This window comes from Diorhabda sublineata, chromosome 4, assembly GCF_026230105.1.
Source record: "Diorhabda sublineata isolate icDioSubl1.1 chromosome 4, icDioSubl1.1, whole genome shotgun sequence".
NCBI lineage: Eukaryota > Metazoa > Arthropoda > Insecta > Coleoptera > Chrysomelidae > Diorhabda > Diorhabda sublineata.
This window is the reverse complement of record NC_079477.1, coordinates 3,462,350-3,489,912: the sequence shown is the minus strand read 5'-3', so window position 1 is coordinate 3,489,912 and position 27,563 is coordinate 3,462,350. Positions and strand designations below refer to the sequence as shown.

At 31.6% G+C, this 27,563-nt stretch overlaps 5 protein-coding genes across 7 annotated transcripts in view; 3 read left to right on the top strand and 2 right to left on the bottom strand.

Annotated features, from left to right (window-relative positions):
• Positions 1-728: 728 nt before the first annotated feature.
• Positions 729-1,925, bottom strand: LOC130443296 (NADH-quinone oxidoreductase subunit B 2-like). The gene is made up of 4 exons (XM_056777864.1): positions 1,791-1,925; positions 1,375-1,682; positions 1,103-1,291; positions 729-1,012 (listed from the first exon to the last, which is right to left on the bottom strand). Exons 2-4 carry the CDS (start codon positions 1,680-1,682, stop codon positions 874-876), a joined length of 636 nt encoding a protein of 211 aa, XP_056633842.1. The 5' UTR covers positions 1,791-1,925; the 3' UTR covers positions 729-873.
• A 252-nt stretch (positions 1,926-2,177) lies between these two features.
• Positions 2,178-5,403, top strand: LOC130443295 (uncharacterized). The gene is made up of 4 exons (XM_056777863.1): positions 2,178-2,393; positions 2,449-2,820; positions 3,755-3,927; positions 3,984-5,403. The coding sequence occupies exons 1-4, from the start codon at positions 2,256-2,258 to the stop codon at positions 4,303-4,305; spliced, it is 1,005 nt and encodes a 334-aa protein (XP_056633841.1). The 5' UTR covers positions 2,178-2,255; the 3' UTR covers positions 4,306-5,403.
• Positions 5,164-13,758, bottom strand: LOC130443294 (structural maintenance of chromosomes protein 2). Its single transcript, XM_056777862.1, has 17 exons — positions 13,606-13,758; positions 13,360-13,535; positions 12,995-13,306; positions 12,838-12,948; positions 11,396-11,674; positions 11,054-11,339; positions 10,762-10,991; positions 10,394-10,651; positions 10,175-10,321; positions 9,854-10,117; positions 8,873-9,074; positions 8,475-8,812; positions 8,195-8,389; positions 6,951-7,133; positions 6,559-6,774; positions 6,297-6,506; positions 5,164-5,361 (listed from the first exon to the last, which is right to left on the bottom strand). The coding sequence occupies exons 2-17, from the start codon at positions 13,525-13,527 to the stop codon at positions 5,248-5,250; spliced, it is 3,513 nt and encodes a 1,170-aa protein (XP_056633840.1). The 5' UTR covers positions 13,528-13,535; positions 13,606-13,758; the 3' UTR covers positions 5,164-5,247.
• A 195-nt stretch (positions 13,759-13,953) lies between these two features.
• LOC130442954 (vitamin K epoxide reductase complex subunit 1-like protein 1) lies at positions 13,954-15,543 on the top strand. The gene is made up of 3 exons (XM_056777371.1): positions 13,954-14,280; positions 14,390-14,487; positions 14,580-15,543. The coding sequence occupies exons 1-3, from the start codon at positions 14,105-14,107 to the stop codon at positions 14,807-14,809; spliced, it is 504 nt and encodes a 167-aa protein (XP_056633349.1). The 5' UTR covers positions 13,954-14,104; the 3' UTR covers positions 14,810-15,543.
• Positions 15,544-23,331: 7,788 nt separating this feature from the next.
• The window catches only part of LOC130442900 (zinc finger CCCH domain-containing protein 13), a 100,090-nt gene continuing 95,858 nt past the window's right edge, over positions 23,332-27,563 (top strand). For 2 of the 3 annotated variants that reach the window (XM_056777302.1, XM_056777297.1), the window contains exon 1: positions 23,332-23,630. The gene's annotated coding sequence lies outside the window, so the exon portion shown is untranslated. The remainder of the gene's footprint in view (positions 23,631-27,563) is intronic. The other variant, XM_056777298.1, reaches the window with a different exon arrangement.

The following is a 27,563-nucleotide window of genomic DNA, read 5'->3' as shown; positions in this document are numbered from 1 at the left end:
GTCATAGTTTTGTTTTTTTTTTCTTTTCCCGTTTCCCAAGATATAATTATCAGTTTCTACTTCGAATTATTTTGATGAGCAGTGCCCAAATTGCGCCGTTAATGATAGAGAGAAGTGGATTAGTGACTCTAAGACCCTATATTAAGTAAGGATAAACACATGGCTCCATGATGAATAGTTTCTAAGGAAGACACCCCAAAATAAGCTTGGTCGGCGTGCTACCGTCGTCTAATAGGAAGTATTTGTTATGATGGAATACAAGCCATAGCGGTGTACTCTAGACATACTGGAGTGTAAGGAAATCCTACAAGATTTAGTGAGTGATGTCCGCAAGATCCAGTTTGTTTGCGTGCCTGTCAATGACGAAGTAAAGTCGCTCGCCAGGTTGAGATCAGCAAAACCACCAATGGAGCTAAAGTCCATTCTTGATGTAGCCAAAAGTTTTGCTATTATGTCTACCTATGGTCTGTTTACAAGGCAAGCTCTGAGGAAATGGATAGATACAATCTAAACCACGCAGCAACAGGCCTTATATTTTACCAAAAAACTACTCCAATTAAATGGGCGGGAAATTTGATTAGATATTTACCCAGACACAGTTGTCTAAGAAGCCATCTTCAAGTCTTACACCATTTATTGTGTAAATATAATATATATAAATAATCAAGAATTGAAAAAAAGATTAAATATCAGGTATATTTTCCAAAAAAAGGCATTGGGAAAACATGTGGAATCGAAATAATTTATTACACTTCTGTAAGTAAATACAACAGAAATCACTTAGACTTACAATAATCAAAAAAGACAATTATTTACAATCAAAATGGTCTTGAACATTGGATGTACTTAATTTGCTAAATTCAAACAAATGTTTTATTTTCTATACCACATCTGTAAAGTATTCATTCTTTTAACTTTTTTCTGTAATTGCAGAACTCCATAAAGGAGGGCCTCGGCTGTTGGAGGACACCCAGGTACATAAATATCCACAGGAATAATTCTATCACAACCCCTAAAAATTATGTCATTTCAATTTCTCATAAAATGAGAATAAAAATTAGTTATGAAGTAAAAATAAAATGGTAATTTTGAATGCAATTACCTTACAACTGAGTAAGAATAATGATAATATCCACCACCATTAGCACAACTTCCCATTGAAATAACCCATCTTGGTTCAGGCATTTGATCATATACTTTTCTTAAAGCTGGTGCCATTTTATTAGTTAAAGTGCCTGCTACAATAATTACATCTGCTTGACGTGGGGAAGCTCTGAAGACTACACCATATCTAAAGAATTAACTGTTATCTTATTCGTATGGATAAATGGAAATATAATAAACAATATTAAGGTTATAGTTTTTGTAACCTACCTGTCCATATCGTATCTAGGGGCAGCGATGTGCATCATTTCTACAGCACAACAGGCTAGACCAAAAGTAAGGGGCCATATAGAATTTTTTCGTCCCCAATTGAGAAGATCGTCAAGCCGGGCAAAGGCGTATTCTCCTAAATTGCTTTTGTTTGGTTTAAAGGGAGAATATGGTCTGTCAGCTGGGACAGGTTGAGTTGATTGGTCTCTTTTTTGGAATTGAACATTTCCAAAACTACCTGTTAAAGTTCTCAATATATTTGGGGCTATAACGGTTTCTTTGAACGGTACAAGTGCAGTTCGTAACATCTAAAAAAAAAGGTGGAAAGTCTGTATCAACTATTTTTAGGTTACCCCATTAACACTACTCCCAAATTTGATATATAAATATATTGGTTTATAAATGACAATACAAACCTTTGTAATCAAAAAATTTAATTGTCAATAAATCTAGAGTAATTTAAAATTATTGTGGATATTTACGTAATTTATTTCTCTTCCACTCTTCTGTTTGATGAGTGAGTGACATCATTTAACATTACTTCTACTTTTTTAACAATATACGTATGCAACCAAAAAGCCCATTATGTATAAACATCTCATTGGAAATATTTTTAAAACTTGTTTATCATAATGAGGTGTAATTACTATTGAATTAATAACACTATTGAAATAATGCAATAGTTTTGAATTAAAAATTCCAACACAAAGGAATTTGACATTTAATCCAATAAAGAGACTGGCTTGCTGTTTGTTCTTTTGAAAATATAAAAAAAAACTAAAAAAGAAGAAATTTATATATACATTAATCCACAGAACATACCCTAAATACGGGTTTGTTTTGTGCATTAAGACATAACTAAAACAAAACTGATTCAAATAATGAATTTTCCTAGATACGAATTTTGTGAAGAGAATAAACCTCTTCTGTTGAATTTTATTAAATTAGCTAAGCAGAATAAGTTAAATCCACATTGCAACCTTGACGAATATAAAAAATTATCAAAAATTCTACCTCTGGTAACGTATTGAACGATTAATTAAAAATAGTGTCGAAAGTTGAAAATATTTTTAGGCAAATGCTTTCAACACATCTAATGAATTTAGCGAAATAATCAGTATCAGTGATAGTGACGAGGAACATTACAATGAAATTGATATAAATAGCTTACATGTTACATTAAAAAATACTGAAAAAACATTAAATGATACTGTTGCCGATTTGACTTATGCTATAAAAGAAATTTTAGAAACTGAAAAGCAACTAACTTTATCAATAATAAATGATCTTCACAAGCCGAGTTTAGATCTAGAAACACTTTTTAAACAATTACAGGAAGAGCTCAATTCAGAAGAAATTATAGCTTTTGGTACTTCACTTAATTCAAATTTTATTAAAAATAATGCCATTATTTCAACTTATATCAAATATTTACTAATACATCAGGTAAGAAACATAAATTTAATTGTAAAATTAATACATAATTTGTTATTTTGTTGGAACTTGTAATGAAAGAATTTCAGCCTTATACTAGTTCATTCATTTATTGGTGAAGCAAATCACCTAATTAAGAGCAACCCTAAGGAACCAGAAGGCGATAACTGACCTATATGTTTAATCAGCAAACTTGACATATGTTTTTCATGATATTTTATACTAAGATCTTCATTATAATGGTTGTTTTAATAAAATATATTTATTGTTATTTAATTTCCAAATTAGGTTGTTATAAGAGTATTTTTAAAAATAAAATTGTTTTCTACATTGCAAAGTGCTAGGAAGGATATTTCTATGTTGTTGTGTTGATTGATGAACTGAGAGCCAAACCTTATTTGAGAATTTCCAATCACCTTTATTTTATAACCTTCTTACTGTCTTTATAGCATGTAATAACCTAATCCTTTTCGATATACCTGGTAGCACGTTTTAGGAAAAACCAACATAAGTGCGTGCTCCTACCTTCCACACTGTTTCATAACACCTTCTCCTATTTCTTACTTACACGAACCCAGGCAAGACATTGGATCGAACGATTAAGGACACTCTTCCTCTGGAAAGCGAAGTGAGCAGATTTCGAAAACACCTAGATCTCAGAGAAGCTACGCTGCTTCAAGAGACTGAACGAGTGACTTAGTTTATTTTTATGTTTTGTATATATTGTTTTTTGACGAAAAATGTATATATAGTAGTTATCAAACTTTGAGCACACTACCTCTTCTCCATCCTCGACCTTAAGACTAGTGTTTATAAGTTCATGCTTGACTCCATTATCGTAAGAGTTGTTTAAAATTACCTTGCCATAGTTTTCAGATTAATAAAATTGAAATAGTGTACGAATTTTCCTGGAGAGTGTATTTGTGAAAATTTTTGTGCTTTTTAGTTAACACTGGACTATTCTGATCAATGCCAACTTAATCTTAACAACATTAGTTACCAATATCCAGATATTCTTTCTGATGAGCTTTGTTCTTACCTTTTAAATCCAACAGAAGGTTATAGAAATCTACAATTTTTAGAATCATTATCACCAGATTTCAAAACAAAACTACTTAGGTATTTGTATATATTTTTATTCTTTTAATATTTTTGTAAATCACATTTTTTTTTAGAAATTTCGTAATTAATTCTAATGAACTTGAAGAAAATCACATATCAATATTGGATATTTTATTTGGGGAAAAAGTAGAAACTGATACAATCAATAAATTAATTGAAATAATGTCCAAATCCGCTGACAGCTTCGCTACCAATAAAATATTTGGTAAATTTTTGTTGAAATTGATACAGTTATTGGGAAAACAAGTTGTACTATTAGAAAAACCTATGAATCATATTATTGGAATACACAGGTCTATTTGGAAAGTAAAAATACAGAAAACATATGATGAATTTATACAAGATAGTTTGCTAATGTCTCAATCTTTCAGATAATAAACAATTAAGTTTAATTTATATATGCAACTATTTCCCAATACCAAAATGACATTTGAACATACAAAAACAAAAATAAAGGCAAATCAAATAATATCAAAATGTTTCAAGACCGTCACAGGATTAAAAGAGGGAGATTTGTTATCTATTTTATTGTTAAATGAATATATTTGAAAGGATAGTATGTGAAATAATTGAACAGAATATGGACACTAAAAACAAGAACGACCTTAAGAAAATTGCGGAAACAGTGAATTGACGAAGATGAATCGAAGTTCATGGTAATGACAACATCACAAAGGAAAGGAACAATTAGAAGTCAATACAACTGAATCAAGAAAAATTAACGAGCTTTTATCAAGTTCAATTTATGTGTATCTTGGGGTAGTTATCAAGAACGACGGTGACGAGGGAGGAAATATAGAAGCAAGAATGGCAAAGGGAAATAAATAATTAAAAGCACCAAATAAGTTCCAAAAAAATTTCAAGAAAGGCGAAGCTAAATCTGTACATAACTATAAGACCAAAAGAGCTTCAGGAGTAAAATGATCATTCTTAACACAGCAAAGGAAGAGACATTAGATATATGGGAAAGAAAAATACTCAGGGGGATACTTGGGAGAATTTATTTGGAAAAGCAGAACTAAGCAAAAGAATGGAGTGGCTGGATCACATACAAAGAATACCAAAAAAATAATGTACATAGAACAAGGGGGATCAAGAAAAAAGGAAGACCAAGGAAAAGATGGTATGCAGAGGTAATAAAAGACCAAAGAAAAAAAGGAATTCAGGATTGGTTAGGTTAAGAAACAAAAAATAGGACAGCGTGGAAGGGAATTACTTAAATAAAAAAAAATATTACATAAAAATAATTATATTCAATTTATAAAAAAAACATAGGATCAAATCGTTGATATTATAAAATTAAAATAGATTTCAAGATTATTTATTATAATTTACCGTCCTAGTTATCATGGAAACGCCATCAACAAACTTTGTACGGAAAAGTACATTAGCATTATTAAACATACCATCTTTCAACGATACGATGATGAACTGTAAAATAAAACAGGTTTTGAAATATATCAAATTTATTGAGCACTCACTTTTTATTGGAAACTATTGAGACCCTTGACAAGCCTTGTTGACTGTTACCCAGTTGTTGGAGGCCACAAATACAAGTTATGAGCAAAAAAGCTGAAATTTTATTGTAAATTGTAATACAAAAAAAGTGTAAGGGACCTTTTTTTACCGAGTTAAAAATTACCCTACAACGTGGTATTTTTTATTCTATATTCCTCACAGACTAAAATAATGGGAAATTTTTAAAATCAAAATGATTTTAGAATTTTTTTTGACATTTTTCTTAAATCGATTAGTATACTTTGAAGTACTCGTAAAAAATGAACCTTATTTTTTCGCCTCCATCGACTGTGCTATGTACAGCAGGCTTAGCCTTACCCAACCAGAAGACAAATTACCTTTTTAAAGTTCTTACTCCCTTACATTTCCCCTATTTATCATAGATACTTGAAAAAACTTCCATGGAATCAAGCAACTGAAGGAAATTACTTTTTTATGTCAATTAACTTTTCCATTCAATTGAGAAGTGCTATTTTTTCAATACTTTAATTTGATTTCTAAGCAGATGTAAAAATAGAGTTGATACATTTCTTAAAATTCTTCAGAATGTATTTGAGTTCACTATTTTGGACGCTTTGGGAGTATAACATGAAATTTGGTCAATAAAACCTATATAAATGTCAGAGTTACTCCTTGAATTTTTTAAATTTAATACACACACACAAAAAGAAGATTTTTGTAATGAAGCTTTAACTTTAAACTTCTGTATCTCAAAAGTAGCTAAAAGTGGACTTTGTTCACTTGTGTACTGAATCCTCCAATTTTCAGTTAACGATATTAGAAATACTTTTCAAATGTTACTGATAAAAGCGAATGCTTTTTTATATTAATCTAAAAATTGATATTACCTGGCTCTTTTTAAAATGTGATTTTAACATATTTCCTATATTTTGTGTATGAGACAGATCCAAAGCGGCGTCAACTTCATCTAAAATATAAAGTGGAGCTGGTTTGAACAATAACATTGCTAATATTAGGGATAAAGCCGCTAGAGATCGTTGTCCTCCGCTGAGTTCTGTTAAACTTTCTTTCCAAACACCACCTAAAGAAACTTTGACCTAAAATTATCCTCATTTCATGGTGAATCCGATTTTTATTATTCTAACTTACCTCTAATCCTTCTAAAATCGTTTTTCCCATAGGCGCAACCAATCTTGCATTAGCTCCAGGTAATAAAGTACTAAATATTGATCCGAAATCTTTGGAAACTTGTTCGTATGCTAATTTTAATGAGTTTTCTTTTTGTTTGTCCATGTCTTTCAATGTATCCAAAATTTTTTTCTTGTCTTGCTCCACTATTCTTTCTTTTTTACGACAATCATTATACTAAAAATAAAGAATACGAATAAAATGTTGGCAAAAAATAGATTAGAAATAAATTAAGGAGTTTCCTTAGAATTTGATCGAACTATAACTTTTGTTTTTAAAAATCATACTTTAACCAAATTTAAACACTTTTAAGCTTGTATTACAAATAAAAATTGTATTTTATTTATTTTTACCTGTTTTTCTTCCTGTTCGAACATACTTTGAGCCTTTGTGTTTACTATCCTACTAAGTTTTTGTTTCTTCTCTTGATAACTTTTAATCCTGCCTTCCAATTCATTACCTTCTTTTGCAGATAGTTCTTCAGCTCTTTGTATATTCGGATTGTTGCCTTTGATACGTTTAGCATATTCTTGTTCCTTAAAAAAAATTCAAAGTAGATTCAATTTATTCAGAGAAAGTTAATTAACAATAATTGAATGAGTAAATTACAGAATTCATAATAAGTACCCTAGGGACCTCTCATAATATGATACTAACAAGAAATGTATAAAATTAACATAAAATCAAAAATATATAATTGGTAATTGACAAAAAAACTTTTTAAAGGTAATTCTGCTCCATTTTTTTAAATATCAAATAAAACCAGGAACAACAGGTTTAGAAAATTTTAAATAAATGGATATAAATGTGATTAAATTTGTTTTAAATAGTATGCAACATCGTAAAGTAATACCAGAGGAGAAAAACACAAAACTGTACATTTAATCAACAAACTAGTTTTCATTATGGACGTTAAAGACATCTTTAGATTTATTAGATTAAAACAAAGAGACTCAATATACCGACAGTGGCTTTTAATTTGATGTTGAAAAAAAAAAAGAACAAAGAAAGAAATGGAAATGGTATTCCGAACAATAATATGACCAACAATTACATATGGTGAAACGTGTTTTAACAAAAACTGACAAAAGAAAACTGGTTATATTGGAAAGGAAGGTGGTGAGAAAATAATAACAGATGAAAGACTTTGAGGAAGAAGAACTAACGAAAAATTAAAGGACTAAAGTATGCTAAAAGGATATATTTGCAAAAAGGATTGCACAAGTGATTGTGTTTTAGTAAAATGCAAGAAAAATCGATGATGAATATACATAGAACCCTTCCAACCCTCCTGCCAAAAAAAATAAAATCGATGACAAATTATCGTTCTATGAACATAGAATCGTAAGTACTTTTTGTACAGTTTCAGTACTCCAAAAGACAAGAATAAGAAAATTGTGGACGAACTTGAGTCCAATCACTTCTGGTCTAGAGGGGAAGATGGTACAAGAAGGAGAAGGTACCAAAGAAAAAATAGTTGAATGCAGTTTTAAAGGATATTAAAGAGGTAGAACCAAATTGAACGTGGAGAAGAATTGTGAAATCAATGGAAGACGAGAAAAAAATATATAAATCATGGGCTGTAAATGAAATTTACCTTAAGTTTGGCATTTTTACAATTATCTTCTAATTTTTTCAGATCGTGATTGTGTTCTTTAATTTTTAATTTCAATTCATCATTCAAAGCGAGAAGTTTCTCTTTTTGCTGCGTTTTCTTTTGTATATCTTTGTTATTTTCAGTAATAGTAGATTTAATTTTTTTTACTTGATTTTGCAAATTCTTAACTTCTTCCTGGAAAAGAAACAATAAAATCAAGTATAGTTGGTAAGTAAAATATCTTGTTGAAAACCTATTAAAAGATGTATTTGAAAATTACTTTTATTTCAGTAGCATCTCCTGACATTTCATCTAACTTAGCCTTTAACTCTGCAATTGTTTTTTCCGTCGTTTCCACCTGTGTTTTGGTATTTTCCAATCCAGTTTTCAATTCGGAAATTTCCAAGTTCAACGTTTCATATTCCTGTTCCCGTTGTTTCCATTCTTTTCTACTTTTTTCGGCTTTCTGCTTCATTCTTTTCATTTCCATTTCTGCTTCTTTAAGTTGTTTTTCTCGATAACCTTTAGTATCTTTCATTTTCATTTCCAATTCTTTTGCTTTTTGGCTGGCTTTTAATTCTATTTCCTTACAAGTTGCCACTTTTTGTTGGAGAGTTTCTAAAAAAATAGTTTTTTTGGATATTCAACATTTTCCAGTGATTTTTTTTGGTTACTTACCGATTTGATTTTCAAGATTAGCAATCTCTTCTTGTTGTATATGGTGTGTGGTATGTAATAGTTTTTGATTAACGAAATTCAATTCTTGTTCACTGATAGCTAATTTTTGTTTCAATGCATTATAATTTTCTTGGATGTTACTCAATTGTTGCATTTCAGCAATTATTCTATCCAATTCTCTTTCTTTATCAGCTAAAATTTGCTACGGCAAAAAAATTTACTTCAAGCTCAATATTCAACTGTTTATATGTCTTTTCATCATAAAAGAGATATAATTCTAAATATTTTATATTGTTCACTTAATTTTTTCATATGTCATATATTATATCAGTTCTTATATTATTCAATTAGAACCTTGTTACTTTCCTAATGATTTATTCTCAGACTGACAAGGTTCTAAGTGCACTTGAGGCTTTGTGAAAATAACTAATTTTGCTTGTGTTGGACGCAATAATGGGGTCATTATGCTACAACTTCCAGGTCATACAACTGATAGACTCCAACCTTTAGAGGTGGCAGTTTTCAAACCATTGGAACTGTACTATACCGAGGCAATTGAAAAATGATCAAGATCTCATCCAGGGTTAGCTGTCTCTCAATATAAAGTTGCACGACTTATTGTAGAAGCCTATTCCAGAGCTGTTGTAATGGCGAATGCAATAAGCGGGTTATGAAAATCTGGAATTTGACCGATGGATCGAATGTTTTCTCAGATATAGATTTTGCCCCTGCAGATGTATTAAGCATGATTCAATCTTTGAGTGACTGACAGAATTTTTCCTCTTTAATATAAACAGTCTACAAGTCAAATATCAAAATTAATTAGTTGGAACCCTGTCACAACAAAATACTCTTTTTCTCCCTGCATATAGAACTTTATCACTATTCTGAATCCGTTATTATTTGACATAGAGGAATAAAAGTAGATCAAACATATTTGTTAACAAAATTTGGGGTAAAAAATAATGTATAATGTCATACCTCCTGTTTTTGTATATCCCATAGTTGCAATAACATACTACCACCTTTTACAGGGGCACCTCCACTAAGAATACCAGAAGGATCAATCACGTCACCATCCAAAGTAACACACTTTTTTTTAATTTTGTTGTGAAACGCTACTTGTTTGGCTACATTCAAATCTTTACATATAAAAACACTACTGAACACAAACTCCATAGCTGCTTGAAGTTCCCTGTCATACTTTATAAGTGATAGAGCCGGTCTACAATTTTCGGCACCAACCTAAAGGAATTAAAATTTATATATATTTGTAATTAACGAAAATATATTGGTACTTACTAGTTTTTGAGCAAATTGTATAGTGTTACTATCGAGTGTACTAGCTCTAATTTTATTTAACGGTATAAATGTTGTACGCAGCTGGAGGTTTCCACCTTTTAATAATTTTTTCCCTGTTGCCTCTGTATCTACAACCACATTGAAGAGCTGAAAAATTTTAACACGCTCAGTATTCTATCTATATTAAATTGAATAAAAACTCATGAAATTGTCTACTACCTTTCCGCCTGCAGCAGTTTCAAGAGCCATACATGCGTTAGTATCTCCACACTTAATCAAATTACAAACCACTCCTTTAACTGATCTCCTATTAAAATTAGGTTCAGGATTTGAATAAGAAAATTTAGCATACGGTTTCCTAACGTAAAAATTATCAATTTTTTCTTTTAAATTTCGAATTTCTTGAGTTAGAATGCGTCGTTGAGATTGTAGTTCACCCATTTTTTCTTCGGAATAATTAAGTTTACTAATATTTGCCTAAAAATTGAGTAAAATATATTATCACTAGTTTAAATTAAATAAATAGATTTACATTACACTTCAACATGAATTATTCTTTATATATACGAAATTTATTTTAAAATTACCTGAAGAGCTTCTACTTCTTTTTGTTTTTTCTCTAGAAGAGCTTTATCTCGATCATAATCTGTTGAATTTGATCCCAGCTCTTTCCGTTTTTGGTTCAACTGATTTTTACAAGAAGTCAGTTGCATACTAGCTTGTTTGCTTTCGGTAACAGCTTTCATAGCATCTTCTTTAGCTTTCATGAATTGGTCTTGCAGTGTTTGAGCTTCTCCATCTTCGTTAACTTCCATACCTATAGACAAAAATCATGAATAGAGAGGAATATCAGCTGCATATATGTATAGAAATAAATACCTGCACTAACTGCTTCAAATTTCTTCTGGGAAAGAATAAAAGCTGCGTTATCTTCTGTATCATTAGTTTTCAAGGTCTCAAAAAGTGACTGAACTTTAGAGAGTTCTTGTTGTTTGTTTGAAAGTATTCTGCCATCTTCCTCTAAATTCTTTTTTAGTTGATCTACTTTCTTCTCTTCAGTATGAATATTATCACTTATGGATTTAACTGTAGCATTAGATTTGGCTTCTATCTTCTCTTTTTCTTTAAGTTTGACTTCAAGCTCTTTGAGTTTTAATGTTATTTCCTGTAATGTTTTTGAAAATTTTGTATAATTTTATAGAAAATATATGAAATACTTACAGTTTCTGAATTTGCTGTTATTTCCTTTATGTTCTCATCTAATTGCTGTGCTGTTTCTATATTCTCCTTAATTTGGTTTTGAAAACTCTCAATTTCTTTTTGCGCAGTTTCCAAATTCTCCAAAGCATTTTTAACATAATGTTTACTTTGGTAAAACTGCCAGCATTGGTACAATGCTAACATTTTTTCTAGTTCTCTGTCAACTTGTTGATATTCAAGAAATTGTTCACGGTCTTGTCGAAGTTTTTTCAATTTTGGTGCTATTTCTTCATTGAAAATCTATGTTAAATAAATTATATTTAATTGTTATATAATAAGCAAGATCCCAAAGGAGTGGAATACTGATGTAATTATAACATACATATAAAATATTCGTCAACTTAATAAAGCATACTGGGAGACTACAAAAATGGGTCAGACCAGGAAGATCCACAATCCACAAGATAAACCAAAAAAATCTAGACAAAAAAATGATTCAGGAACACTAAAGGTACCAAGTAAATTAAAGATATTAATATTTACAATTATACAAAACACAAAAACCAAAATATCTGGGAATACTAACAAAAGAAATGAAAATAAACAAAAGAGGCAAACAAGGTGACTCAATATCTCCAACTCTGTTTGATATGATTATAGAAAACTATAATGAGGAATAAAAATTAAATAATAAAAACATAAGTAATAAAAAACAAGCATACGCAGACGAAGTAACAATATTGGCTTATACAAGAGAGGAACTAATAAAGCCAATCAACAAACTAGAAGCAGGAAAAATCAGTCTAGAAATAAACCAAAAAAAGCCTAATACATGAAAACATTAAAACAAGATGAAAGAGGAATGTATTACCTAAGGACACAGAAGTACATATTTGAAACTTTATCCTTGTTCAATTATCTAGGAGGACATCAAAAATTAATAAGACCAGTCATTGCATGCCATGGAAACAACTGTCATAAAGAAAAAGGAAGATAATCTGAAGGTAATGGAGAGAAAATACAGAGAACTATACTTGGACCAAATATTTCAGTAGATGGACAGAAAAGATTGAAGAAAAATAAAGAAATAGAAGAACTGGAAGTAGAAAATATACTAAGGTATATAAAAGCACGTGGACTAAATTGGGCAGGACACATCATGAGAAGGAAACCTACAGAAGTGGCCAAGAGGCAGAGGCAGACCAAAAAATACCTGGAGAAACCAAATTGAAGAAGATACCAGAACCCTAGAAACAGTAGAATGGAAAGAAAAATGCAGAATCAGAGAAGAATGGAGAAAGCTGACAAACGAATCCAGGAGTAACAAAAAATTATAAGAGCAAGGGGAGTAATCCACCCCAATAAATGGATTTGTAGGCGCACCAAGCTCTATCCAGATTTCAAAAAATTGAAAGGGATAATGAATGAAAAATTAATATAATAAACAAATAGTCAAATCTTACAGCTCTCAATTCTTGTAGCTTTGCATCTTTTTTTTCAATCAATTTTTGAGCATTTTGCCTTTTTATTTCGTACATTCTTGTACCTGCAGCTTCCTCAACCATAGCTAGAATCTAAAGAAAAGTTTATAGTATATAAATATCTAGTTTACCAACTTACCTCTGGTGGTTTCATATTCAAAACTTTTGTAATTTTTCCCTGCATGATCAAGAAATGTGGGTTATTAACATTCAGCTGTATGGAACAAAACAAATCCTGTATTTTCTTATTAGGAACATTCGTTCCATTCATCATGTATTTATTCTTTCCTCCCAATACAATTTGCCTAGTAATTGTAATTTCTTTATAATTCTCAAAACCAGGAGGGCACTGGGATAGATTAGAATTATCAAAAGTTATAGATACTGTTGCTTTATTAACACCAGCTTGTCCGCTTTTGTAAATAAGATCTTGAAGACTAGCAGCTCGAACCTACAATTTAAAATAAGTAAGGTTTGATAAGGAATTTATTTGAAATTTCTTACATGTGTTAGATTTGAGATTCCTAATACAAAACAAATAGAATCAAGTATGTTCGATTTCCCACTTCCATTTAGTCCGGTAATGGCATTAAATTGTTCATCAAATCCATTGATTTCGGTACGCTGACCGTAAGATTTGAATCCATCCAAGACAATAGATTTTATATACATAGTAAGAGCTAGAATATAATTCGAATAATTAGTTATAAGTAGAAAGCCTTGTTATATATATATCAACAAATCTCTTACTATAATTTTTTTGGGATTCTATTCTTCTAACACAATAGGTTAAATTAAAACTCAAACTTAAGTGTTAAAATACGTTTTTTAACCAAAAATCAAAACAAAGCTAGAAATTCAAAATCGTTAAGTGTGTTCCACACTCTGTTCGGAACTATGTATACACGTCAAGTGTACATTTACACCGTTTCAACAATTGTAGTTGTATACATAAAAAACTTGTTATGGAATATTCTATTTATCAAGTGAATACTACTTGAAAAAATTATTTCATTTCATTTTACTATCCGTATTTTTTAACAAATTACAATATTATCAATAAATAAAAATGGATAGATTGTCTATGAATCGGTGATCAGTTAATAACATTTGATAAAAGAGAAGAATTTTTAATTCGGTACAACCAAATTTATCAAAAACATAGTTTTCAGTTTTAGTTGATGTCCGATACTTGATATATAAAAATATAATTTAGTCTTTTTTTATTTTCTTAATAATAATTTCCAATATGTTGGTGATTTCGTTACCAAGAATTAATTCATTGTTAACTTTAAGCTGCCTAATTGGATTAGGTTTATCCTTATATGCATACACAGTGGAGCTTCAAATAGAAAAAAATAATAAATATACTCCGATGTGTGATATTAATCCTCAAATGAGTTGTAGTAAGGCTTTTAAATCCGAGTAAGTAATAGAAGAAAAAAATATTCTAATTTTGTTTTAGAAAATAATGTTATTTTTTAAAAATGAAGTAACAGGTCATTTGATAACCTGTTAAATTTTAATATTTCAGATATGGTAAAGGATTTGGAATATTTGGGAAAGAATCAAAATTACATCAACCTAATAGTCTTTTTGGTCTAATGTTTTACAGTATGATAGCAACTTTAGGTAATCATTTTTTTCTAATTGCTAAATAATCTCTTTTGTTGAATTCTTTTTTTCTTTAAACTTGAATTTTAATACTTTCATTTTTATTTCAGCTCAGTCCAATTCAAAATTCATAGGACTGTTATGTCTTCTGGCTATAGCTCTATCTAATTTAATGTCTTTGTATTTTGCTTACATTTTATATTTTATACTTTCTGATTTGTGTGTAGTATGTGTTGCAACTTATATTGTCAACGTAGTCAATTTAATATTAATTCAATTGAAACTTAAAACAATTAAAACTCTTCAGGAAAATGCATCTGCTAAAAATAAAACAAATTAGATAGGAATAAAGGTAATTGATTTATTGAGGACTATCTTGTTTGCTACTACAGGCAGTTTAAGAAACTTATGCTATTTTTTTCCAACAAAACCAAAACACTTTGGCTTATTAGATGTTTTCTTCAATTATACTTGAATTGATTTGTTCTAATACAATTTTCACACCGGTAATAATAAATTTTGACAGCAGATGTGAGCTTAAAAACAATAGCTTCAATTACATGTTTTCGTATTAAATTTACTTCAGTTGCAACTTTTAAAAGTAATGAGATTTCCTTCATTATTAACTTTACCATACTTATATTCATTTTATTTTGAATTTGTTCAAATACTGTAACTTAATTCTTAATAGGTTGTAGGGTTTCAAAAATATACCAAATTATAAATTGTATTGTGTATATTGATGTGTCATATATTGATTATATCTTTATTTGATTTAATTATTACATTTAAATGATGGATCATTCATAAAAACTCTTTATAAGTGTATTTTTTTATATTCTCTGTCTTATTTCATATACATAGATGGATATTTTATCCCAATTTGTAAATTTTAAATTGTTATTTGTTTGCACTTAATATTATTTATTTTTGTAAAAATTTATTTGTGAATAAATAGATATATTTCTGTTTATTGTTGTACATCCTATCTCCATTTTCCTTTATGAAAATAAGCAAAATATCACGATTTTCCTTTCTAAAATATTTTTTAACAAAATTTTTTCAATTCTCTCTTTGCTGAGAGGAAGGATTTGTCTTTTGCCTCAAAATAGGCTACAGTTTCAGCAATTGCTTCCTTATTTGAGCTGAATTTCTTACCAGTAAACATTTTTTTGATCAGCCAGTAGTCTTTGGGGGCTAGATCTAGATTATACGGTGGATGAGGAATCAATTCAAAGTGTAATTCATTTAATTTACCCATCAACTTGTGAATTGTTTTGTGAAACAGTGGTTTTTTCTTTAATATGTGATGCCGTTTTTCCTTGATTTTTGAATTCAAAAGATCCAACAACTCTATGAAGTATTCACTATTGATTGTCTCCCTTTCTTGGATATACTCAATGAACAATATTCTATACACATCACAAAATATTGAAGCTATAATCTTCCCAGCTGACTGTTGTGCCTTTGGACATGGTTTATCAGCTGCAGTCTACTCAGATAATGATTGTTTTGATTATGGAATGAAGTGATGGATGCATGTTTCATCCATTGCCACATATCGACGTAAAAAATCTGATTTATTACGTGTAAACATTGCTCTGAATCATCAACACGTTGTTTTTTATCGACTGAGGGTAAACGCGGCACCCACTTTAAAAAAAGTTTTCTCATGTTCAAATTTGCATGCATAATTGTAAACACATTGCCTTCTGACATATTTACGGCCTCAACTATCTCACGAAATTTCAATGTACGATTAGATTTAACCAATTTGTGGACTTTTTGATGTTTTTTTAAGTAACCATCTCAATTGGTCGAGCAGAACGTTCACCATCATCGGTGTCGTAGGAACACGTTTAAATTCAGCAAATCCATTGCCGAATTTACTGTATAATATTTTTTCTATCAAGAAGCATTGATAAATTAACACACGAAATTGTTTTGAAAATAACAAAAGTAGCTTCACTTAAATGGCTGTCACTTTTTTCTGATTAATCAAAATTTCATGAAATTTTACACACGGTGCGTTCCACTAAGCAATCACGACCACGATCTTTCCCGTAAACCCAAGTAAATGGCTAAGGGGCGCTTTGAACGAGGTCTTTCAATTATACAATTCACATTAAAGTAAAATCAAAATATCTTCTGCGGTGGTAATAAAATATTTTGTGGTGCGACTCAAGAATTCTTCAAAAGTACTTATAGTATCCCATACGACATAAAATGAGATAGATTCTCATAGTTGCAATTTTTTCAACTCTAACTTCGACCCACCTCTTGACGATGGTCGACATGAACGCTAGTCATCACGTTATGAGTGACGTTCTCCAGCATAGCGACCACAGCAATCGTAGTCGCTATGTGGAACGATCAAAAGACTATTTCAGACATCGTGACGCTTAGTGGAATGTACCAATTGTCTTTTAAAAGTTGGTACTTGATAAACGTCATATGGATTTGACAATGGCAGCGCCATCTGTGTGTCAGTCACACGACTTATATAGTGATGTTATAAGTAGGAAATTTTGTAAAGATATGAATCTTAGTTTCAGTAAAAATCTGTGCTTCTATTTTTATAATGTAAAACTCATAATAAAATTCGACTTTCATAGTTATCGACCACTCGTTCGATCCTTTTTATACTTAGACATTGGAATATGAATTAATATAACAAATAATGTTGCAAAAAATATATTGAAACAATTCCTTACAAGAAAAGTGTTACAGCTACTTCCAAAGTTGTCGATATCATATGGAGACACTTGTCGTAAATTGCGATCCCACTCGTATTGACGCAATCGACCAAGAATCCGACATTTTAGTGGAGGCGGCACCATGCTCAACCGCCTTTTTAAAATCTTCGTATACTTTTATCGTTAAGCAGTCAGGTACGGACTTAAAAATTGTGATAGAATTTCAAAATCAATTTTTTCTCCACTCGATGTTACACTGTTTTAAAGGATACAAGTAAAAATTACCAAAAAGGTATAGATTGCCCTTGAAGATGGGTTGAAAGCCAACTTACCACCATATTTACTCAAAAAAAAAACAAAAATCTCTGCTACAATTTGGGGAATATATATCTGCAAAGATCCATCACAGTATCATTCTTTTGTATTGGATCACACCCCATTGAATATTTTAAAAAAGTTGACCTATTGTGAATTGTTTCCTCTGCCACGATTTTTATAAAAATCTACGAACCACTGATGCTGCTGCAGAATTTGACCAAGTTGAAGACCTTGACACGACTGAGCTAAGCCTTCTTCCATTTTACCTTTTCAAATGTTATACCATAGCATGAAGATAGTATAAAAACTAAAAAACAGGTGACAAAATGTCGGGTAGATGACGGACTCGGAACCTTTGCCATATCGAGTGTCCAGGCAGTATCAGTTGACAGCATAGCATCCAACATATTTCCAGGCGCTACTTCTACTCCTATTGCAGCTTGACAGGTATGAAGAAGCATCCTGAACAACGGTCATGCACATGTTGGGCACTCCAGGGAATTCTCATGTTTGAACTACCGAAGCATCTGGGTTAAATATCCGTGGAAGCAGTTAAGCTAGGTGTGCACCAGCGGAATAAGTCGGTGGGTTCGTCTTCACTTAGTCGAGGCATCTCATAACATAACAACTCTTCTTCGTTCGGTGAGGTAGACAGAATTCTGGCGATTCCACATACCGCTTCTTCGGACAAAGTACGGTATGCGTTGACAACTCTCAAGGCGCTCAACCGACAAATTCAAACTATCCTCCTTCCAGATCCTGCCTCGGTAATGCGTTGGCCCAAATGTCAATTTCGTATGTGATAACTGATGTAACTACCGACTACCTTATCTGTTTTGGAACCTTTGAGTTCGGAATAACATGTGCTTTACTCCAGAGGAATTTTCGTTCATGCTAAAATTCATTCTGGCATCAACCATTACTCCCAGGTATCCGACTTGCAGCTCTATCATCTCCACTATTTTCTTGGCGGTAATCTTCTGTTTTGGTGCCATGGTAATTTCAAATCGAGTCCATACACTTAATGATTTTTTCGAAGACTGTTCTTTGTCACTACAGCTACTAGGAATGCTACGAGATTCGCCTTCCCCGGTAATACATGATGTTTCACAAGAGAGGACTTAGCATTGAGCTAACCTAACCAGTCGTAATTGAGGTTACTAACTTCTGTAAGTATCCTGGTATTCCCATGTTGCGAAGAGGCTCTATAATGCAGTTCCAAGACGTTCTTTACTTCAAGAGTCAACAATAGGCAGTAATTTTTTGTTCCAACTTTCCATCTGACTCCTGAGCTCACTTTTTTTACATTACTGATGATGACAACTTGCAATGGGGACGATAGGATGATGGTACGATCGCCATATTGTACTGTCAAGAGATATGTGACGTAATGACCATAGATAAACTTTGAAAATAGATAAATTTTGAAAATATTTTCTGTAATTTTGATAACAAATAATTTCTGGTCAAGTCATTTCAATTAGAACGTGTGTGGCCGGTGTTAGTTTAAGAAAATTGAGGTTTATTGATTGACAGATATCAAATATGAAAAGTTGATTAAACGTTTGCGCGTAAATTTTAAAATTTACCATGTCCAATACTGGCAAGGACCAGCCAACACTAACAATGACAGCGGACTTAAAATATAAAAAACGTTTAAAATTTTCAAGGAAAACTACGTACTTAAACTAATTAACATATATAACTTTTTCAATTTGTTTTGTTTATATACCCACTCATCTCAATAAATATTTATCCAATCAAAAATTTTAACTTTCGATATGCGATTTCTTCTTTGGAAAATACATTTCGTAATATATACAGGGTCGTTGGAAAATTTGGTATGTATTTCTTTGTTTAATTTAATTTCTTGATTCGTTTTTATCGTTTGAATAACTAGACAGAATATTGAGTTACAAAAATAAACGCAGGAATCTAACGTACTTATAGATATTGCGTCACGGAGTTGCAAATAAACGGAAACAATTTAATAGACCATTTAGCATTCCTAAGACCATGAAACGTAATAGTATTGTTCGCTACTGTCTTACCCAAGAATGTATTTCTCAATTCTCTTAAAAAAATTGGAAACTCATACATATTGAGATTTGATTATTTATATCAACCGAGTCGAATAAACTAAAAATATTTTTAAATACTGTTTTTATATCAAACTGTTTTTATTCAGAGGTTCATACTGTACAATTTTCGCGAATTTCGTCTACTCAAGAAAATGTGTCGAGGAATAAGTATATAACAATAATATTTATAATGGCTTAGCACTTTTAGTGGGGTTGCGCCGCAAAAAACACTCTTTAGATCCTCTTGTTGGGGTAGATCAGTCCGCATAATCCATATCTACACCTTTTTGCTTATTTTCCGCCACAACTTTCCGTTTCCTGTCTTCCTTGCCAGTTTCCAGCTCCTCTGCTTAGGTCATCGTCCACCTCTTTTTTTACTAATCCCATTATTGTTATGATAATCTTTCAGTTCTTCTTTTTTTGTTCGTTTTGTGGGTAGATTGTTTGGGAAGTCGTTTGAGAGCTTCCAGCCTCTCTGCATCTATATCTAGAAGATAGGGGGCTATTTTTTCTGGGGTTTCTGTGTCCCATTTCCATAAAATTAGAAATTATACAAAAATATTCATCTTACAAATAGAAAGGTTCGATGGTGGTGATCGCCAACCCCAAGCTAACCATACCGGAACGTAAAAAACTAAATAAAAATCAAAGAATCAACCTCAGTTTAAACTAATTATGGTTTGTTGGTATATAAATAATATATGATGTTAATAAGTATCATTATTTTATAAAATGTATCATTGCAACACTTCAAAATAGAGAAAATAAGGTATTTGAAGCTGTACATCAAGAAAACCGTTTTAAAAATGTGAATAAATCGGTTTACGTTTCTCACAGACTGTAGTCGGCATTTTAGTTTTATCACTGCAATTTAGTGGTGCTAGTTTCTTACGATAATAATTATTAACAACACAAAATAAAGTTATCTTGAATTACTAATAATCTTTAACACCGAATCAGCTTTAACACCGTTACCAGTTACCATTTCAACCTAAAATTACAAACATTAAATTTTGGTATTATTTATTTTATTGAATCTACTGTTTAAAGCTCGTTTCGATAACCAAGTTATCATCTTCAGAGACTGAAGATAGTGTGTGTGTTTGTTTTCCTTCAGTCTCTGAAGACGATAACTTGGTTATCGAAACGCGCGTCAGACAGTGTAATGGTGAGTGTTGGTTATTTAATTTGGCACAACTTTATGACAACCACCCTTATTTCGGGAGAAAATACCTATTTTAACATAATTTTTGTGAAAATCTGATCATTTTGACCTGCGCTATAACATCATACCAAACACTTGACAGCACTGTATCACAAGCAAAGATCAAAATGGAGGCTCCACGGTATCAGTCGACATTTGGAGGCGCAGTCGTCTAAGCTTATCCAAGCAAATTTCAAAGCAGGCCATACAGTTGACAAGATTAAGTAAAAAACGGAAAGGTTCTGATATGCCCGGCAAGATTAAACCTTTGCAAGCCCAAGATGATTTTGTTGACGAAGGCTAGCACCTATCTGCTTATAATTTTGCGTTAATTGGTTTTATAGATAAAAAGAGTGAAATAATTAAACCTAAAAAATGTTTTTTTGAAATTGTTCTTTGAGGTCTAAATAAGTTAATTTTAAAGTTTGAAAAACTTCGGTTCATTTTTGGATGGGATATGCAATATCTATCTTGTAGGAAACATTGCCAAATAAGCTGGTTTAAGGTTGGCGGCAGAAGTAATGGTTTGGGGTTGATGTCTCCGAGAACGAGTTGCTCCAGATTGATGCGAGGTGTTAGCTATATTATCACTGAGTGATGCTGGCTTATTCTGCTGATCAATTGAGCTTACAGATGGACAAAGATCTCTCTTCAGGAGGTCTGTGTACAATTCGTCTACCGGTACCGGTTCGTCAGCAATCGACTGGTCCATCATCGTCTTATCCTTTGACACTTCTGGAGCTCGGGATGCATCCTCTGCATCAAAACGTTCTTCAACGTATACATCTAAAAATTTGCTCGCTGCCTGAAGTAATACATCTTCACTCTCCAAATTTTTTTAATTTTCTTCCTCATCTCCAGAGTCCGCCTTTGGCTTAGGAAGTAATGAAAGAATACAGCCAGCTCTTGAAATAAATTTTTGCTCTGAAAAAGAAACAAAAACATCAAAATGAGTTGAAAAGACAGCAATGCTAACAAATTCCTATATAAAATTAAAACCAAAATAATAAAACCAAATAAATTTTGAATTCCGCCGCCGTAAGCCCAAGGTCGGCGTTCCGCACATGCGCGCTGGTTACCTACATCCCTTGTCTACGCACTGACGCCATTACAGTCTGATTCTGAACATGGTGTACGTTGTTTACTGAGTGTTTAGATGCCTCCGACAATCGTGAGTCTCGCCGTACGGGCTGTTATACGATTTCTTAGTGTTAAAGGCGCAAAACCGATCGATATTCATCGTGAGATCTGTGAAGTTTACGGACGAAACATTATGAGTGATGGAATGGTAAGGAAATGGGTGAGTGCTGGGTATCGTTGTGCTGCACGACAATGCCCGTCAAAATGTGGCTAATCTCTTCAAATCTTTTCAATTGGAAACTCTAGATCATCCTCCCTACAGTCCTGATCTGGCGCCCAGCGACTACCATTTGTTCCTGCACCCGAAGAAACACCTGGACGGTCAGCGCTTCTTCAAGACGATAACGAAGTCAAAAGAGTTGTGATACAGTGGTTAACTGGTGCCACGTTATGACAAGTGCCTCAATATTCAAGGAAATTATGTAAAAAAGTAGATTAAGGTACAGGTAAAAATAAAATTATCGAGATATCTTTGCACTTCTTTTTTTAATTCCAAAACGGTACTTACTTGAAAAATATGCCACGTATTTAAATCAACTGACACATTTTCATTATATAAGTTACAAAAACTTGTTAGTTACAGCTTGTAATATGTAAGAAATTGATCTTTTTTCATAATTTTTTGCTACCGCCCTCCCCTTCACAAAACAGATCTCTGGAACCGCCTCCGCCTTAAAGTATATATGAATATCTTAATTAAAAAATTGTAGTTGTCTTGGTTTATGATTCTCAATGTAATTGACAGATATACACTTTATATTTTTGGGTATTTTAAAACGGGAAACGAATTTTAATAAAGATTGATACACGTGAATAGCCGATAGTGATGTAATGTGCAAATTTGGATAAACTGTCGCAAATTGTTAATGCCATAGTATTATCAAATATAAAAACGTCTATATGCACAGTTTCGAACGGTTTAATGGGTGTTGTAAAGGGGGATGTCTTTCATATTTTGCTTGTTTGACATAACCTGCAATTATTAATAAAATTTTTTACATCTCCATTTAATTTGGGCCAAAAATATTTATTTTTCAATTCCTGTATAGTTACATTCATACCTTTGTTTTGTTATACCTTTATGACAGTTTTTTATTAAGTTAAGTTGCCTATTTTCATTAAGTGCATCAAATAGGAGGGTGTTTGATTTGAGTAATTTAAAAGCAGAATAATCATAAAGAAAAAATGTTTATAATGACATCACAAATAATATATTATTAATTATTTAACGTTAATACTCGCAAATCAAAAGTTGTAGAGAGGTTAAAGGCCTTTAGACAACTATTTAATTCTTATTTGTAAAAAAATTGGTACTCGAGTAGTACCTATCTTCAATTCTTGTATTATTTAACATAATGAACATGACTGTGCGGTATTAGAACATAATAAGATCATAACCAAGGAGTTCCACACACACACACACATAGATCGACACCTACGTGGTACCCGACGCAAGTCTACTTGGTCGACAAGGTGATCCGCAGTGGTATCCGTGTACCACGAAGCTGTGGATTATTCTCGATCGTACCATTGAGCACTGTGATCGAAAAGTGCATCGGAAATTGATTTCGGATAACGTTTTCTTTTTTGGTGGGTACTGTCTAGCACGTGTGGTAGTTGAATTTTTGATTTTCTCGTCGCGGTGTTTTTATTTTTTGGATTTCGGTTATTGTGTTAAATAATTAATGTGTTTTGGCACGTGAATACAAATTGTTTGTTTATGTAAGTATTTTTAAATATGACAAATCGATTACAAGTATACGTGGTGCGTTAAAGTAAAAACATATACAACAAATATTATTCATTATGATGGTTTACAATGTTCACTTTGTTTATTAAATAATCATACAAAAAAAAGCATTGATATTTGATATAATTAATCGTATTAATTGGTTTTAACCCAACGATCAGCAAACTCTTTGAAAACATTATTTGGGTTTACTCGTATCTCCATTAGATTCAAATTTTTGCCCACGCAAGAATTTCGCCTTGGATCTGAGTAAATACTAATCTGACGGTGCAAAGTCCGGACTAAATTATGGATTTAGTTTTCGGTTAACTAAACCTGGTTAAATCCTCATAATTTCACCAGACACTTAACAATAATTTTCGCTCGAATCGACCTCTTTTTTCTTTTTTAACAATGCGTCTAATGAAACGATCATCTATCGGCAGGGCGAGGAATTGTTTACTCAAGTCTACTCGACGTTTGTGTTCCTCATTTTCCATATACATGAAAACTTAAACTAGAGCTAACAGCTTACAAATCTGGAAAGAAATTAGGAGATTTAAAATCGCGTGAAGCTTATTGCTGAAGATGCTCGCGGGCGTAAGTTCAACTGTGCTGAATCTTCTTCTGATAGAGACCCAATGCCTGCATCTGGCGACGTCTTTTACTCCGTTAAGTATGGGTTCCAATGAGTCGGGTCTCAGGACCCGCAATTCATTTAACAAAACTTTGATGATGTCAAGTCGCCTTTGAAAGATTCAAAGTACCTTTTCAGAACCAAAATAGTATTACTGACAACAGGAGTCGGTGTAGGCAAATTATTATCAGTTCCAGGAGCAGTTCCAAAGCCTCGAGAAAGACACTGTTCGACAATTGGTCATATAATTTGTATTTTTTCACTCCAACTAGTATTTTTGGAAGGTCTAAAAAGTTTTGATAATCTTGTAACTTATAACAATTTGTCAGGCGTCAAATCTCTGCTATTGATTCGTTTAAACCAACGCTGTGCTGTTCACTCATTAACTGTGTCTTTCCCTTGAATTTATCGTCCTCCATAGGTACTATAAAAATATACTGAGTCGCCAATAAACAAGGAAAGTAACTAGTCTTAAATTTGAATTGTGTGTAAACAAAAATGAACTTTAATCAAAAAAAAAATCATCAAATATGTAATGTATATCTTCATTCATTTTAGAAAAATGCTTTACTCAAGATAATAACGTAAAAACGTGAAAAATTTAGAAAAACTAGGTTAGAATTCGCAGCTCCAGGTTTAACTAAAATTTAAACTCTTTTCAGACCACTGGTAATGTTTAAACCGAAGTTTGTCATTAAACGACGTCCATAAAACGTGAAAAAATAGTATCCGATATTAGGGGTTTAAACTTCACTTATAAAATTGCACGACGTGTATAAATTTTCACATGAGAAAACTGACATTATTATGACCACCTCTGTATATTTGTATAAAATATTATTTTCTTTGTAACTGTATTATCACGTCAATTGTATTATGTCAATGCCGTTTGACATAATGCAATACAACGTGCAAAAAATTGCATGCAAGTTTCTGTTATTAACCAAATTCCTAACCTCAAATTTTATCTAATATTTTGTACCTAGTTTAACAATGAAAATAACGAAGCTTTACGAAGTTTTACGAAAGTCAGTTGATCTGTTAACCCAAAAGTAACTAGATTGCATTGCACGTTGTATTGCATCATGTGAAGTGTCCTTAAGAAAATTAGGATTTGAAATAATGAAATGCTCAAATTCGGAATGTAATTTATTGTAATATATATATTCTTACATGAAGGACTTAATAATATATTACGTAACAAGAGTTGTAAGTAACCTATTACGCACGAAGTGTGTGTGTAATGGGCTTACAACGCGTGTAACATACTATACTTTTTCTACGCCGATTCATTTTTTTGCATTAAATAAAAAACATGCTACTTAAGAAAACGTGTCCAATTTTAAAAGAAATTGCATAATGTGCTGCCTACATTTAGGGGCATCACTCTTTCAATACTAAATATATCTCGCTAAAAGTTTTTATGTTTTTTTATTGACTAAATTTGAGTAAATAGACCAAATAAAGTCTTACGTAAATAAAAATTTGATTGTAATTTAATTAAACCAAGAAGTTTTAGTTTTCTTCCCAAAATGTTAAATGTCATTTACAAGGAATGTTGACAGTGCGATTTTTGACGTTTACAAATATGGGCGTAGAAAAAAAGTGTTAACAATTTCGACCTCAAAACTAATATACCGGAACGAGTTTCAAAGAACTGAAGTAGTGAATTTTTTTATTAGTTTACTTAGTATTTTACCCCTGGTGAGAAATCTCTTCAGATTAAAAAGTATCTAGTTAAGTTTCGACTGTTGACAGGCGTTCGGAAATTGTGATCAAAATCTCGTTCTGGGTTAGGATATGAAATCAGCTGATAGTTGATATACTTGAACCCGGGTTATAGTTATGAAAAGTCATTTAATTCTCTTCATGTGGTTTTAATTTTTATGAGCAAATTATTAACAGGTTAACGAAACTTGCTGTTTGTATTTTAATTTGGTATACTTTAATAATTGCTCAATTATAATTATTAAGTACTGAATTCAGGTCCCAAATGAGAAGAATACGTTCGAAAATCCTACCAAATATATAATTCTCGGTTAGATTCTACAATCAATTGATTTCTCAAAAAGCTCTATATAGATATTTAATTGATTATTTTTCATATATACATTTCGCTTGTTTTTTCCAAATGAGGAATCGTACAAAAGGTTCTTCACCTTCAAAAAAATTAAATAATATTCTTTACCCATCTGAATTGAAAAGAAATAAATTAATAGTCTTTATAAAAAGTCATTGCTAATTAGGCGTGTTTGTGTTTGCTTATAATATTACATAATTAAACAATTTATTTCCGTTTTTTGTTGGATAATACTTAAAATTGCTTTTTTCTAAAAACAATTGTTTAACGTTCATTTCGCGTGACTCAGAACATCGACTACAAAATTTTAGCGATATAATAACATGTTACTATTATATTTTCCAGTGAAAAACACAGGATGTCTTATTTTTTAGAATACCTTTCTTTGGATATAACTATCGATTTTCTAAATTGATTTTTGTTATGATCTGATTGCCAAGTAAATTGCATGATAATAATAAAACACTTTTTGAATTACCAAACAGCCGCCTGTACACATGGAAATCGTCACGAGACAACAAAGAACGTATGGTACGGAGCCTCCTTGTGGTAGAAATTATGGTGAAGCTTGAAAGATATAAAACTTCGACAACCCAAAAACAGCTATCAAAGAACCTTGTAAGAAACATCTGAATATTAAATTAATGGACGAAATCTTAGTGTTTAAGGAAGAAGGAAGAACCCAGAAATATAAATATGAAATATCTTCGATTCGAAGAACTGTACAACTCACACAATGAGAATAACAAGATAAAAATGTTTACGGGATCTGGTCGGAGACAAAGATCATACAACCTTACAAATAAAGAAGATAATATTGTGTTGTATTTGTATGGGAAGAAGAATATATCAAAATCTTTTTTAACAACCAAAGAAAATATATAAATACTAACATTAACACTAAAATAGGATCCATTTTAAAGGAAGAAGTAAAAGCAACAATGAAATCAGCTAAAGATACCAAGCTCCAAGTCCTGACAAATTACCTACAGATGAAGAACAATATCTAGATTAGATAACTTCCCTGTTTGTCACAATCCCAAAGTTTTTCTCAATGCCACCTTCCGTAGGATTTATGAAAAGCTGAAAGAAGATATAACGGATCCACAGTTAGGCTTTAGAAATGGTTTCGGTACAAGGGATGCTTTGTTTGTTGGATACAAACAATTGAAAGAAGCCTTGGATCATAAAAAGGGATTTACAAATAAT